Below are 16,731 nucleotides of genomic sequence, written 5' to 3' on the forward strand. Positions count from 1 at the left end.
CAGACGGACACTGCTTCAGGAGGCATATGCTTTATTAGATGCGGAGGAATCCCCCGAACAGCTCAGGGCGTTGGTTTATATAGGAAGTCAGTTCCGGGCTGTTATCCTAACCCGCCCGGAGGGCGAGACCTGCCACCCGATAGGAGCAAATGGCATAGCCCAATCCCGGAGGGCCACGGCTCCTTCAAGAGGACCGTGTCACTCTAGGATTGGGCCAGCCTTACTCCCGCGGAGGTCCCTATCCGCTCAGGCCTCTAGGACCGACCCCCGACAAGTCCCCCTTTTTGTTTTGACAGCAGTATGTCTGCCTTTAGTTGTTCTAATGTCCAACGCCATATTTTAAACAGCAAAGATATGAGACAAGGTAGCAAACAACATATCGATGAGACAGAAACAATTAAACCTCCAACTATTAGTAAATAATGTAACCATTGCCCAAGATCCACATTATTGATCCAATCAGGGAGCAATCCATGTTCTTTCTCCATATCTTTCTTATATTGATCAGTAATATTCCTTATATCACGTACAATCTGATCAGCCTATCCAAATATTCACCCAAGTTGCGATGCTCACTTAGTGTCTTAATGGCCAAATCGAGCTGCTCACTGGCATTTTTAACTAGCGCTGTCATACAGGCTGGTCATTGGAGGGCGCGATGACATGGCAGGCCCTCCAAAATCATCTCAACCCTCACTAGGGTGGACAAGGCTTGAACTGCCGAAGTGAGCGCACCCAGCTCTATAGCCACCTCTCTATTTATTTGTTGCTGAAGCGTCCATGCCTGTGCAGTTGCCTGCATGAAATTCTGGAGGTCCCCCGCCAGGATATGAATTTGATTAGTCATAGCAGAAATCTCTATTTGCTCTATAACAGAGACAACCAGTCCTATAATGTCCAGGGCAGATACCTCCACAGCTCTTTTTGGTCGTTTAAGGACGGCCAAAAGATAATCCGAGTCTGCAAATGGCTCAGGAGTATCTACCGGGAGAAAGGTAACCGGGGGAACTTGCATAAGGAACACCTTTGTGTCGTTTGAAACAATCCGGTCCTGTTTAAGGGTGTTGGTTAATGTCCCATTTGCACATTGTATCTCATATTGTTCGTCTCCCTGGGTGATGTTAGCAGAGAGACACACCAGGAACATATCCGTATCTCGAACAGTCTGTGTCTTCAACGTGAACGTATTACAGTGTCCCCTTTCCTCTCCCTCAGAGCAAGTATACCCTTTGTCCCCAAACAACAACTCCCACCACCACCCTCGCAAGGTTGTATTATCAGTCAATGGCCCGCTATTGTCTGTCATGTGAGTCACATTCCCAAATGCAGCAGCGGCTTTCCAAAGGTGTAACTGTACCCCAGTGGTCTTGTTGTCTAAGATGTGTGGCACTGGTGCAGCGAAATAAGGTTCTGGGAATCCGTCCATAAAATACACCTGCGTTCCGTTCAGTGATGGTCCTCCTACGGCATGTCCTGTGGAACACACTTGAACCATATCAAACATATTAGGTGAGGGGGTGCAGGGTGGTAAGGGGGAATGAAGGAGCTCGTCTCCAAAGGAGAAACTGCCCATGGCATTTAGCCTTTCCTTCAAGGAACAAGGGCCATCCGTTTTATTGCTATAAGTGGTATTGGTGTTATTGCAGCCTCCTCCCACAACATAATGATATGTGTGGTTCCAGGCTAGACCAACCTGGGTGTGCTTACCAGACACATTGTGGAAGATCATGTTGAAATGTAGATAATCCCCGTGACCTAAGGAGCCGTGTGGTCCATGGGGAATTTCTCTTATAGTATCATTCTTTATTTGTGCACATAGCTCATGTTGGCCTTTGGTAAGGCAAATGGGGAGATGCTTGGTCCGCCAGGTCATGGTTTTATTTAGCCTATGGGTTTTCTCAGGGACCCCTTCCTTATCTCCCCCCAGCACCAATTGAGCAGAGCCGCTCATTTTCAACTCTATAGCATCTCCTGACCAAGTTGCCGGGAGAGCCATGGGAAACCCCGGGATAACTGTCCAATAAGTATAATGGCCAACAGCACTAGCATTAGTCACTCGGAGATGGGGAATGGGGTGCCCAGCCGTGACCTGGAGGCTGCCTAGCAGCCCTAAAAAGTACAACCACTTATCCATCTTCTGTGCCCTGTGAGTCCGGTTGTGGCGCTTCCTCCTCTTCTGTCGGCGGCGCCTTCTCCTTGGTGGTGGAATCCTCACATGTCCTGGTCCACCGGATGGGCACCCAGCGTGTCCCTTCACCTGTTTGGACACATAAAAATCCCTTTCCCCATACTACTACCTGACTGGGGCCATGCCAATGGCCCTCCTCATCTTTCCACCACACTGTGGCTGGTTTTTTCGTATCCAATTTTTGTTGGTTGGTAGATAGGGGAGGAGACTTCACCTTCTTTAGTAATTGTTTCATGGCGGGGGTGATGCCGTGTTCATTGTCTATCAAATAATTTCTGGTGTATACTGCCGTTGCTAATTGTGCCATGGTGAGCCTACCGCGCACTCCCCCTTTTTGTTTTATGAGGGTGTGCTTCAGGGATTGATTGGCTCGTTCAACAATGGCCTGACCCGTTGGATTGTGAGGGATGCCAGTGATATGTCTAATGCCAAATTGATCGCAAAACCGTGCGAAAGCTTTGGATGCATAAGCAGGGCCATTATCAGTTTTTAAAACTTGAGGCACCCCTTGGCTAGCAAAACAGTGAAGGCAATGAGAGATCACATGTCGTGTCGCTTCACCCGGTTGTAAGGTGGCCATGATGAAATTGGAAAATGTATCTACAGTAACATGGATTAAGCTAGCTTGAAAGTGTGTGACATCCATCTGCCAGATTTGATTAGGTGCCAGACCTCGCGGATTGACGGCCTGTCCGCTTGGAGCCGGCCGGAATGGTACGCACCCCCTGCATTGGCGGACAATGCGGCGGGCCTCTTCCTAGAGTCGGGCGAGTATCTTAGCTGGCAGATGAAAGGTGCTGTGAACTGTAGAGGGATCTGCATACATAATAATGTCACTTTTGATATCAGGATTACTGAGGGCCGAATCTGCCACCGCGTTTCCGGAACAAATAGGGCCGGAGGTGGACATATGGGACCTAACATGTAATACATAAAGAGGTTCTGAGTGGCTTAGGAGCGCTTGTTGTGCTTGTTTTAACAATTCTACTACTGCAGAGTTAGAAACAGTGAGGTCCGCAAGGGCTAAGTGCTGTAGCATTAGATAACAATAATAACTATCTATAATCAAGTTTATAGGCTCATGTGCACACATTTCTAGAGCTACTACTGTGGCCTGCAGTTCATTTTTCTGGGCTGACGTATATGGTGTCTGCAGGACCTTAAGAATCTGTTTGTCGGGAATGTAAATGGAGGCCTTATGGTGTTAAGTAGCATCCGTGAAGACATTCGCCCCTTGCACAGGCTGTGAGACCACTGGGTTTGAAGGGTATTTTAATGGGAGTTGCAGCCATCCCCGTAATGACGGTGGAGGGTGGCCTTGAGAGGTAGAGTAGGTGGTCAATAGCGAGGCCCACCCCTCTGAATTCTGAGCCAATTGATTAAGGACACGTGGATCCTCCTGAAGCAACAGCACTGGAAGCTTGCCAGTGATGGTAACGGCGGCCTCAGCCATTTTTAAGAGGAGGAGGGCATCTTCCTCAATTCTATTGGGTACACTTTTTGTTGGCTTGGAGGGGTGCACCCATTGCAAGGGGCCTGCGATCTGAAAGACCACCCCGGCTCTCCCTAACGAGGGATGCTGTAATAGAGTGGCATAGATTGGTGCTGCTGGATCCACTCTGCTGACGGTTGACGTTGTTGCCAACTCTTGTATTTGGGCAATTGCCTTCAGGGCTCTGGGGGACCATTGTCGGAGAGAGGTTAATTCTGAGGGACCCTTAAGGATATCATATAGCGGCTGCATTAATTCATTGGGGATAGGGACTATGTTCCTTAGCCATTGGATGGAACCTATAAGCTTTTGGAAATCATTTAAGGTGTGTACTTGTTTGATATCAATTGAGGGAATTTTCTTCACCAGCTCACTGTGCACTTGATGTCCTAAATAGCTATAAGGGGCCTGTGTCTGTATCTTCTCAGGGGCCACCTGTAAGCCATATACCGCCAGAGCTTCAGTGACTTCCTTTAGAATCATACTAACAGTGTCACGTTGTGGTGCAGCTATCAAGATGTCATCCATATAATGGATAATAATAGCTCCTGCGTATTTACGTCTAGTAGATTCTAAAATGCTGGCTACATATATCTGGCATACGGTGGGGCTATTGGCCATTCCTTGGGGGAGGACTTTAAACTGATATCGCTGAGAGGGTTCCTGATAGTTCATAGAAGGAACACTAAATGCAAAGTGTTTCCTATCTACCTGGCAAAGGGGAATGCTATAAAAGCAGTCTTTTATATCTATTACAGCTAAAGGCCATGTCTTTGGAATCGGTACTGGGGAAGGCAGTCCTGGCTGAGTAGCTCCCATAGGTTGCAGTGTGGCGTTAACTTTTCTTAAATCTATTAACATTCTCCACTTTCCACTTTTCTTTTTAATTACAAAGACTGGAGAATTCCATGGGCTGGTGGACGGCTCTATGTGTCCAGCTACCAAGAGCCCTTGCACTATTTCCTTAAGGGCCTGCAATTTTTCCGATGTGAGGGGCCACTGATCCACCCAAACCGGAGTGTTGGTCTGCCACGTCAACGGTATAGGTTGAGGCCCTTCAGTGACCCCTAGCGGTTTAAAGCCAATTCAGTAGAGATGGTCACGCCCATGACTTGTAATATGTCTCTTCCCCATAGAGACATAGGAATGGGAAGTACCAGAGGCCGAAAAGCCCCTGCAACCTCATCATTTTTCCACTTTAAGAATCTCCGGGACTTTTTTGCTTGGGTTTCCCCTGAAACCCCAGTGATATCTTGGGGACTTTCCGAGAGTTCCCAATGCGGCTGCCAATCCTTCATAGCAATGACGGAGATGTCAGCACCTGTGTCAATCAGCCCTACAATCTCCTTTCCCTCCACTGACAGTCTTAAGGTGGGCCGGCGGGCTGAAACAGCCTGGGTCCAGGCCACGAACATATCGTGCCTCTCCGGTTCTTTCCAATCTTTATCTATCCAGGGGAGAGAAATAGCAAGCGCAATAGGCTCACCCTTATTTAATTTCACAGGATAATAGTGGGGGTTTGTGACTGATATGGCTGTTTGACCTGGACTTGGAAGTTGAGTATGGACAATAACTTGTGGGGAGTGAGCCGTCCCGATCACTAGGCGGTGGCAATCCCCAGGGAGAACCTTAATTGTAGTCGTTGTCCATGGACCCAGCTCTTCTCCCCCCGGGAGTGATATAGTGGTCGAGGGATTTACTGAGCTGTCCCCGGGGCCGGACCCCCGTATTCCCGGCCCCGTTTCCCATTTCCCTGCTGCCTTCCGGTTCCCTGATTCTGGTTCCTGTGTCTTTGTCTGCAGTTTTTGGCGATATGCCCAGGTCTACCACATGCGAAGCATTTTAAATTACTCTTCTGAGGGCTATGGCATTCAGACTGAAAATGACCAGATTTGCCACAACGGTAGCAATTTCCTTTTCCTTTCCCTTTTTGGGCCTTCGTGGAGGCTTGTAAAGCTTCAACAAGGAGGTTAATAGAAGTCTGCAGTGGCTCTTGGGGAGGGGACTCATCTAGAGCCTTATCTATGATCTCTTCCACTGTAGGGTCAGCAGGCAGGGTGGCTAATAAGCCCTTGGAGTGCGTAAACCCTCCCTTTATTAATTGAATAATCAGGGGCTGGGATGCCTGCCCTGTCCCGAACTTTCCTTCCACGGTATTCTGCACCCTGCTAATAAACTCAAGAGCTGACTCCCTGGGCCTTTGCTTCAACTGCTGTAGTGGTGTAGCTGCTGCCTTGGCCAGCTTTTGTAAGGCATTCAGGGCGGACAATTGGACTGCCCTGATGACCGGCTCGGCCAATTGTAATTGTGCATCTACCGCTGAGTAGTCACCATACCCGGTAATTTGGTTGGTAATAACATCAGAGTTGTTGGCATCAATGAGGTCTGCCTGCTGCCTAGCCTCTCTCCGCCAGTACGCGGACCAATCAGTGTAATGAGCTGGTTCTAGCACCGCTTGCATAGTCTCATCCCAATCTGAAGGGAGCCAGGCAGCGATTTGAACGGAGGAGCTCAAGAGTCTTTTTACATAAGCCGATCCGGGCCCATAGTTTCTAACTGCCTCTCTCACATCTTTAACAAACTTATAAGGCACCGGACGACGGACCCTGACCTGTTGGCCATTTTCTACTTGCACAAACACTGGGAAGGCGGCAGACGAGGAGGCAAGATAATCTAAGTCCTCCTCGTCTACATCTTCGCCCTCCTCTAAAGCCTTGTGGATGGCCTGCTGAAGTCGAGTCCGGCGGGGACCCTGACCGGGAGTGGTTGGCCCCGGGCTTTCTTTCCCTGTTGCTGATGTCTGTCTCTGCTTCTGTTCGCTGCAACCACAAGCTTCCTGATACCCCATCTGTGTACCCCACGGCTTCCCGCCGTTACTTTCGATTTGTGCCGAGGAAAGTGGCCGATTTGCGGCAGCATCTTCAAGCCTCAACCGGGAAAGTTCTTCCCAAGGATACTTGGGAGCTGGCCCTACGGGGCTCAAAGTCTCATCTGTCCTGGTCTTCACATCTAGGGGTGGTGGCCACTCAGACTCCCCTACTAGCGAGGCGCTTGTCTGAGTTTCCTCAGGGACGGCTCCCGGTGGCGGCTGGGGATCAAGGGCCGCCGCCACCACAGAATAGATCACAAAGTCGGTGTCCTTAAGGACACCGGGTCTCTCCTTGTTATAGGAGGCCATCTGAGTACCCACCACCCTCCATCTCTGCGGGTCAATCCCTGTATGGGAAACCCAAGGGGAAACTTCCAAGATCTTTCCTACCCACTCTCGGCAATCCTTAACATGAACCCTAATACCATGGGTCCTCACTAGTGCTTGTACTTGACATGCTAATACTCCTGTATCCTCCGGCTGCAAATGTTTTGACATTCCTTTGCCCATGTTTCCTACCTCTAGGTGCCCCGTAAACCTAGGGTGTCCGTCTCTTCCGCCCTTAGCTGGGCGGGCTTACCTCACTTGGTGGGGTCTCCAGTGTCCCTGTTCGGGCGCCAGCTGTCCGGATCTCTTCTGTCCGGACCCCAAGTGAGCTTCTCAGCGGGCAGCTGCTTCGGGCGTCCCCGGATTCTCCCTCCCGGGGGATCGGCGAGGAGGGACTCAGACGGACACTGCTTCAGGAGGCATATGCTTTATTAGATGCGGAGGAATCCTCCGAACAGCTCAGGGCATTGGTTTATATAGGAAGTCAGTTCCGGGCTGTCATCCTAACCCGCCCCGAGGGCGAGACCTGCCACCCGATAGGAGCAAATGGCATAGCCCAATCCCGGAGGGCCACGGCTCCTTCATGAGGACCGTGTCACTCTAGGATTGGGCCAGCCTTACTCCCGGGAAGGTCCCTATCCGCTCAGGCGTCTAGGACCAACCCCGACACATTTACCTTGCAAAAACCTTAAAAAAAAAGAATCCTAAAATTTAGAACTCAGCAAATGGAAACTTCTAACAGTGAAATTCTAAGATTTCAACAAACATAAAAAAAGCTGAAAAAATAGAAGAAAATTAAAGTACTTCTCAGGAAAAATTATCTATCTGGAAAATAGATCCAGAAAAGATAATTTATGAATTACTGGTCTACTTGAAAGACAAGATCAGCAAAAGAGGCTGAATAACTCATGGAAAACTGTGCTAATATCTTAGAATAAGAAGAGAAAGTAGTCCTTGGAAAAATTCACTGAAAAATTCAATTCAATCACTCCCAGAAAGAGATTCCAAAACTAAAACTCCAAGGGATATTATAGCCAATTTTCAGAATTCTCAGCTAAAGGGCAAAAAACTGCTTCCAGGACCAGCCTGTGGGGGTGCCTGGGTCTCTGGGAGTACCATTTCCTGGCAGCAGAAGCAGTTTCCCAACCTGCCAACACAGGGAACACTAAACACAACTAGAAAGATTGGGAGAAACCTCAGTCAAAGGGAGTGGAAGCCAGCTTGGCCTTCAGCACAACCACAGCCCAGACACCAAGAAATGGAAGGAAGCCCACAGAGCCTCCCATCAGTGTTTCCCACAGTGTTCAGCCCACAGAAGTTAAGGGGATGGGGAGAGACTGTAAAGGTCTGTCCTCTGTCCCTGGGACAGGACTATGGGGCTTTGATCATATTCAGACCCTGGTCGCAGTCCTGTCCCCCGTACTACTACTATAGCGGAGCAGAGACCTTCCTCGCAGCTCCAAGGCTGAAGGATGTGCTTGTAGTCATCCACAAACCAAAGCACAGACCAGGAGAGCAGTCAGAGCTTCTCAAAAGACATTGAAGGAAATGAGGTCCTTGTGGGGTATCCCAAAAATACTCAAAAGTTCAGGGAATACACCAAAACTAGTCATAGACTAGGGAAATGATTAAATAGAGAAAAAGGAACCTGACCATAGATAATTACTTTGGTCTCATGGAGGATCAAAACACACACTCAGAACATGACAAAGTCCAAGTTTTCTATATCCAAAGGCTCCAAGAAATATAGGAGTTGGACTCAGGCTATGGTAGATCTCAAAAAAAGATTTTGAAAACCAAGTAAGGAAGGTAGAGGAAAAATTGGGAAGAGAAATGAGAAAGATGCAGGAAAAACATGACAAAAGATTTGATTTCCAAAACCTAGAGGATCCTGGCAAAGATCAGGAATTTTTTTTTTTTTAGAGATTGTAATTCATCTCTTTCCCAAGGCTTAAAATTAACTGAGGAATAATAGCAAAAGTTTAAATTCAGAATCAAACTGGTCCTTTCCAGTCATAATTGGGAGAGTCTGCCACTGCTTATTAATCACCTTGAAAGGATATATTCCAAGAGGGCTTGGTTTGGAACTCAGATCTGTAGGTGTGTGTTCAGTGTTCTTAGATGGATATAGAGGAATGAAGCCAGTATAGGTAGGGGCTATTAGAGGAGGGGGAGAGGAAGGACAAAGTTAGGTATCTGAAAGGTTTCAGTAGGCAAAGTAAGCAAAGTTTGTTCTACAGATCAAAGTTTCTAGGAGGGAGGGTGAATGCTAAGGGAGGAGGGAGGAGGATGCTAAGCCTGAATCAACTTTTTGAGAACCTTCTGACTTAGATTCTCTCTCCTTGTTTCAGGATTTTATCAGTTAAAGCAACCCCCTTCTATATCAGATGTCTTATTGCCTTTGAGAATTAATTTTGTTTATTTGGATTTGTCAAAGCAGCAAAATTCATGATCATTAATTTAAGAATGCTTTGTCATGTAAAAAGATGCCTTTTGTTCTTAGGGAGATTCCCAAGTTTAGATTTTAATGGGTCCAATGACCCGAAAAATAAGAAGAATAAAAAATAAAAATAAAACCAGACCAAATGAACAGGAATAAAATTTGTAACCTAACCTTTAATGCCTTTTATTTCTTTGATAGGCTAGTTCCTGAAAAAGGATTCAATGGTCTTTCTATCTGGGGGAGTCCATCTCATTCAGTTCAGTTCAGTTTAGCAAGTATATGTGGGAGATATTAGAAATACAAAAACAAAAGCAAAATTCTATTCCTGTCCTCTAGGGACTTACAGTCTACAACAATAAAATTCCTTATTTTGCCTCTGTACTCCTTTGTGTATACAAATTAGTGCTCATAAACAATGAGAGGTGAATCAATTCAAAGCCATTTTTAAAATATCTATTCATTGTGTTAGGTTCTTAACACTGATTGCCCTTCCACTTCCCAGACTCGCTTTTTCCTTCAAAACTTTATTTAAATGTCATCTTTTTCATAAAAAATTTCCTTATCTCATTTCTTTTTTAAAAATTTTATTTATTGAAGGCAGTGGGGTTAAGAGATTTCCCCAAGGTCTCAGAGCTAGGCAATTAGTAAGTAGCTGAGGTCAGATTTGTACTCAGGTCCTCCTGACTCCAGGGCCAGTGCTCTATCCACTGCACCACTCTCTTCTTTTCTCTACCCCATCACTCCCTCTCTCTCTCTCTCTCCCCCCACCCCCAAACTTTGCTGTTCAATTGCCTCAGTCATGTACACATTAAGAGTTTTCTTCACAAAGATGACTTGTCATTTCCTTTTCCAGCACATTTTACAGATTTGCTCATTGAATCAAATAGATTTTAACTGACTTGCAGGGTCAAAAAGCTACTAACATCTGAGGCCAGATTCAAGAACTATGTGAATGCAGATCAGTACAAACTATTTTCATTTTTTTTCTCTTGTGGTTTTTCCCTTTTGTTCTGATTCTTCTTTCACAGCATGAATAATATGGGAAATGTGCAACATGATTGTGCATATATATCCAGTATCAGATTGCTTGCTATTTTATAGAAGAGAGAAGGGTGGGGGCGGGGAGAAAATTTTCTACCTTGCATTTATTTTGTATATTCTTAGAAGTGTACATGTTTTCTCAATTGATAAAATGTAAACTCTTGAAAGTCAGGATATATTTCATTTTTTTATATTCTGTCTCATTATTATATTCTACAGTACCTGATACTGAATATAGGTTTAATGATTGCCTATTGATTATTTCAAAGAAGTGGTGATATGAATTAGTGACAATCAATTTCATAGACTGGAATCAATAATCTAATGTTGAGAAGTGCTAAATATGTTAAATGCATTCCTCATTTGGAAATGGATTGTTATTGCAAAACTTACCATAATGGCTGATTACTTCCAAATAATTGGTTTGATTCAATTCTATGAAAGACTTGATTTTCCTGCTCTTAAGATTTAACACATCTAAAATCAGTTCATTGTTTTTAAGCTTTTTTTTTTTAAGAAACCAGAGTTCCCTATTATTTGACCACCATCCTTGGATCTACTATGTATAACACCAAACTAAATATCTGTAGTATATGTTCAAAGACATTTCTGAACTCTGCAAAAGTTTCTTTGGGCAGCTAAGTGGCACAGTGAATAAGTAGAGTTGGGAGTCAGATAGGTGCCTCTTTTTGAGTTCAAATCTGGGCTCTGACTCTAACAGTTTGATCATGGGCAGATCATTTAACCCAATTTGTCTCAATTTTCTCATCTATGAGTTGAGCTGGAGAAGAAAATTGCAAACCACTTCACTATACTTAAAACACAAACCCCTGCCAAAAGGAGCAATAAAAAGTTGGACACAACTGAAAAAAATGATTGAAAAACAACAAAAGTGTATTTGACAAAAACATTTTTCCCCTTTCACGGTAACTAGGATAGTATTTTCACATTTAAAAAGCACTATCCATATTATCTCATTTGATCCTCAAAACAATTCTGTGCTTTTAGCAACTCCATTTTACATATAATTTTACACAAATCTTCCTATCCCCAACTCTATGGCACAGTTTAATTTTCCTTAAATTTTCATATAACATGAACTCTAATAATGAAAAACCAGAATACCGAAAAGGGAACTTAGAGTCCTTTAAGGATGCACCTTCAAGTTTTTCCTCTTTTGGGAAACCATATGGGATACCCCGTCAGAACTGTGCTAAGAAAAGACTACAGCTTTTCCAGGTCTTAGTCATGGGCTATGAATAAATAAAGTTTGAAAAGGATGTGACAGTGAGCTCAGTGGGACTCTTGAAAAGCCAGGAAATGGTAATTTGGGCATTGTTACATGTTTTCAATGGCAAAAGCTATCAAATGTACTTATTCTGTATAGCTCTATAGTTATAAATGGACAGATCTATTGAAAAGCTTTGTCTTTTTTAAGTGGCAGAGTGTTCTATTCATGCAATGAGCTGTTTAAATTGAAATACCCCCTTCTCTTGCCTTAGTATACCTGTAATATCCGTTCTCCACAACTCTCCTCCCTTCCATGTCTGAAATCTTCCTGTTGGCAACTTCCAAATTCATCTTAACTCCTTCCTGTTAAAAGAGAGGAACCTGAGTGAGATCCCCTCCCCAATTCATCACTTCCTGTAAGGCAACTGCCACTGAATCATTTAATCATATTAGGATAATTTTATTGCAACAGGAAACCCAAGCAATATTCAGGAATCAGGGATGACCTAGGGACCAGGATAGAAGAGATATTTACCCCAATATCAATTCCCTTTCTTCTTTAGGGACTAAACAATCATATCCTCCATGGTTAGGATCACTGTATTCTGACTGTTCCTTCCTCAGATTTAGTTGTAGCTTAGACTTTGGAGTAATAATCATTCTGTTGTTCTTTTTCCTCCCTACTAACTCCAGCAAAGTTATGCATCTTCCGGAGATAAAATAAAACTAAAATTTAAAAGTATATTAGATTTTTATTGCTTTATAAGGGTATATGCTTTTTACCTCATTCTTTCCTTCTTCCCCCTTATCTTTGTATCTCCTTTGCCTAGACAGGCACAGAGATATTACACTTCATACCAAGTGATTACTTATTAATGTTTGGCAATTTGCTCAACAAACACCAACAGTTTAAATTCCAAAGAATCTTACTTAGTGGATGATTCTCTGTAATTCTGTGTGGAATAGTTAGCTATCCTTATTTATATCATGTGTAGCCAGATTAGAAAGTATAAAATTATTTCACTTTTCTTCCATGCCTGTCCGTTAAAGCTAACTTCTGATAATCACTTCTCTCCACAATAAGACTACCAAGTTCTCTTGGGGAGAAACAATATCTTTACCAACTATTCAAACTGCCAATTTAGCAAAGACTCTGATTCAATCCATAACCACTATGCTTCTATCTTCTCTACTCTCATTTCTTCTAGGCACATGTGTCTCACTCATCTCTTATTCTTTTGTATGGTACCCAAAGCTCAGATGGAAACACGTTCTTCAAGACTATTGGAAGCTCAAAGCAACCTGTCTAGGCCAAGCCCTGTCTACCCTTCAAGGAAGATCCTCCAAGTCTTCGTAATTTATTCATTGTTTTTGCAAATTAGTTTCACCTAAGATGCCAATCTATATCTAAATATCAATGTATATTTTATAAAAGAAAGAAATGCACAGGTAAAACAAAAAAAAAAAATCTGATCCTCCAGAAACTGGGAGGGGAGGGGGGATTTAAGGAAGAGATCTGAAGTATGGTATCCTGTAATTTCTTTATGAAATTCTTATATAACGGATACTTTCTTTTTTTTGAGTTATACAGATTTTATTTATTTTGAATTTTACAATTTTCCCCCTAATCCTACTTCCCTTACCCTCACCCCCCACAGAAGGCAATTAGCCAGTCTTTAAATTGTTTCCATGTTATACACTGATCCAAATTGAATGTGGTGAGAGAGAAATCATATCCTTAAGTAAGAAACTTAAAGTATAAGAGATAGCAAGATAAGACAATAAGATATCAATTTTTTTATTTTTCTAAATTAAAGGTAATAGTCCTTGGTCTTTGTTCAAACTCCACAGTTCTTTCTCTGGATACAGATGGTATTCTCCATTGCAGACAGCCCCAAATTGTCCCTGATTGTTGCACTGACGGAATGAGCAAGTCCATCAAGGTTGATCATCGCCCCCATGTTCCTGTTAGGGTGTACAACGATTTTCTGCTTCTGCTCATCTCACTCAGCATCAGTTCATGCAAATCCCTCCAGGCTTCCCTGAATTCCCATCCCTCCTGGTTTCTAATAGAACAATAGTGTTCCATGACATACATATACCACAGTTTGCTAAGCCATTCCCCAATTGAAGGACATTTACTTGATATCCAATTCTTTGCCAACACAAACAGGACTGCTATGAATATTTTTGACCAAGTGATGCTTTTACCCTTTTTCCTCATCTCTTCAGGGTATAGACTCAGTAGTGGTATTACTGGACCAAAGGGTATGCACATTTTTGTTGCCCTTTGGACAAAAGGTTGGCTGAGTTCACAGCTCCACCAGTAATGCAATAGAGTCCCAGATTTCCTGCAACCCTTCCAACAATGATCATTGTCATTTCTGGTCATATTGGCCAATCTGAGAGGTGTGAGGTGGTACCTCAGAGAAGCTTTAATTTGCAGTTCTCTAATAAGTAATGATTTAGAGCAATTTTTCACATGACTATGGATTGCTTTGATCTCCTCATCTGTAAATTGCCTCTACATATCCTTTGACCATTTGTCATTTAAGGAATGGCATTTAAAAAAAATTGACTCAGTTCTCTGTATATTTTAGAGATGAGTCCTTTGTCAGAAACATTAGTTATTAAGATTGTTTCCCAATTTACTATATTTATTTTGATCTTGTTTACAGTGGTTTTGTCTGTGCAGAAGCTTTTTAGTTTAATATAATCAAAATTATGTAGTTTGTTTTTAATGATGTTCTCTATCTCTTCCTTAGTCATAAACTACTTCCCTTTCCATAGATCTGACAGGTAAACTACTCCTTGATCTTCTAATTTGCTTATAATATTGTGTTTTTATGTCTAAATCCTGTATCCATTTGGATTTTATCTTGGTATAGGGTGTGAGGTGTTGGTCTAATCTAACTTTCTTCCATACTAAATTCCAATTTTCCCAGCAGTTTTTATCAAAGAGAGTATTTTTATCTAAATGGCTGGATTCTTTGGGTTTATCAAACTGTAGATTACTATAATCATCTCCTTCTATTGCACCTAGTCTATTCCACTGGTCCACCACTCTATTTCTTAGTCAATACCAGACAGTGTTGATGACTGATGCTTTGTAATATAATTTTAGATTAATCTGGTAGGGCTAAGTCACCTCCTTTTGCAATTTTTTTCATTGAATCTTTGGGAATTCTTGACTATTTATTTCTCCATATGAATTTGCTTACAACTTTTTCTAACTCATTAAAGTAATTTTTTGGAATTTTGATTTGCAGGGCACTGAACAGGTAGTTTAGTTTTGGTAGAATGGTCATTTTTATTATATTAGCTCTACCTATCCATGAGCAGTTGATATTTTCCCAGTTATTTAAATCTGATTTAATTTGTGTGAGAAGTGTTTTATAAGTGTTTTCAAAAAGTTTCTGAGTCTGCCTTGGCAAATAGACTCCCAGGTATTTTATATTGTCTGAAGTTACTTTGAATGGGATTTCTCTTTCTAGCTCTTCCTGCTGTATCTTGCTAGTCATATATAGAAAAGTTGAGGATTTATGAGGGTTTATTTTATATCCTGCAACTTTGCTAAAATTGCTAATTGTTTCCAGTATTTTTTGGATGATTTCTTGGGATTCTCTAGGTATACCACCATGTCATCTGCAAAGAGTGAAAGTTTTGTCTCTTCCTTCCCAATTCTAATCCCTTCAATTTCTTTTTCTTCTCTAATTGCTGAAGCTAATATTTCTAATACAATATTGGATAGTAGTGGTGATAATGGGCATCCTTGTTTCACCCCTGATCTTACTGGGAATGCCTCCAGCCTCTCCCCATTGATTATAATGCTTATTGATGGTTTCAGATAGATACTACTTATTATTCTAAGAAATATTCCTACAATCTCTAGTGTTTATAGTAGAAATTGGTGTTGTATTTTGTCAAAAGCTTTTTCAGCATCTATTGATGCTGATATAATTTCAGATAGTTTTGTTGCTGATATAATTAATTATACTAACAATTTTCCTAATATTAAACCAACCCTTCATTCCTGGGATAAATCCTACTTGATCAAAATGTATTATCCTAGTGATAACTTGTTGTAATCATTTTGATAAGATTTTATTTAAGATTTCTGCATTTATATTCATCAGGGAGATAGGTCTATAATTTTCTTTCTATGTTTTAACTCTTCCTGGTTTAGGTAGTAGCACCACAGATGTCATAGAAAGAGTTAGGCAGAGTTCCATCTTCCCCTGTTTTTGAAAAGAGTTTATATAGAATTGGAACCAATTGTTCACTAAATGTTTGGTAGAATTCACTTGTGAATCCATCAGGCCCTGGAGATTTTTCCTCAGGGAGTTCAATGATGGCTTGTTGAATTTCTTTTTCTGAAATGAGGTTGTTTACGTATTTAATTTCCCCTTCATTTAACCTGGACAATTTATATTTTTGTAAATATTCATCCATTTCACTTAGATTGTCAAATTTATTGACACAGAGTTGGGCAAAATAATTTCAAATTATTACTTTAATTTCCTCCTCATTGGTGGTGATTTCATCTTTTTTTTTGTTTATGATACTAGCAATTTGTTTTATTCTTTCTTTTTTTAAATCAAATTGACCAGAAGTTTATCAGTTTTATTGTTTTTTTTTCATAAAATCAACTCTTGGTTTTATTTATTAATTCAATAGTTTTTTGCTATTGATTTCATTAATTTTATCTCCTTTAATTTTTAGAATTTCTAATTTAGTATTTAATTGGGGGATTTTAATTTTTTTCCTCTATTTTTGGTTGCATATTTAGTTCATTGATTTCCTCTTTCTCTAATTTATTCAAGTAAGCATTTAAAGATAAATTATATCTCCCTGACAGTTGCAGAGCGAATCCCATAGGTTTTGGTATGTTGTTTCATTATTGTCATTATCTAGGATAAAATAATTAATTCTTTCTATAATTTGTTGTTTGATCCACTCATTCTTTAAAATGAGGTTATTCAGTTTCCAATTAGTTCTGGGTCTATATCTCCCTGGCCCAATATTCAGATGATTTTTATTGCATTGTGATCTGGGAAAGATGTATTCACTATTTCTGCCTTTCTGAAGTTGATCATTAGGGTTTTATACCCTAGTACGTGGTCAATTTTTGTATAAGTGCC

General features: G+C 41.9%; 1 protein-coding gene across 3 annotated transcripts in view; it reads right to left on the reverse strand.

Moving 5' to 3' along the window:
- Positions 1 to 14: 14 nt before the first annotated feature.
- The window catches only part of LOC141515150 (uncharacterized), a 57,598-nt gene continuing 40,881 nt past the window's right edge, over positions 15 to 16,731 (reverse strand). Inside the window, exons 2-5 of one of the 3 annotated variants that reach the window (XM_074226488.1) lie at positions 11,868 to 11,953; positions 7,130 to 7,286; positions 1,708 to 2,257; positions 15 to 1,473 (exon numbers count right to left, since the gene is read on the reverse strand). In XM_074226488.1, coding sequence (XP_074082589.1) covers positions 644 to 1,473; positions 1,708 to 2,257; positions 7,130 to 7,286; positions 11,868 to 11,941 — 1,611 coding nt within the window. In that variant the 5' untranslated portion in view covers positions 11,942 to 11,953 and the 3' untranslated portion in view covers positions 15 to 643. Of the gene's footprint in view, positions 2,258 to 7,129; positions 7,287 to 11,867; positions 11,954 to 16,731 lie in introns of all 3 variants that reach the window. The other 2 variants (XM_074226487.1, XM_074226486.1) reach the window with 2 other exon arrangements.

The sequence above is a fragment of the Macrotis lagotis genome, chromosome 2, assembly GCF_037893015.1.
Source record: "Macrotis lagotis isolate mMagLag1 chromosome 2, bilby.v1.9.chrom.fasta, whole genome shotgun sequence".
NCBI lineage: Eukaryota > Metazoa > Chordata > Mammalia > Peramelemorphia > Peramelidae > Macrotis > Macrotis lagotis.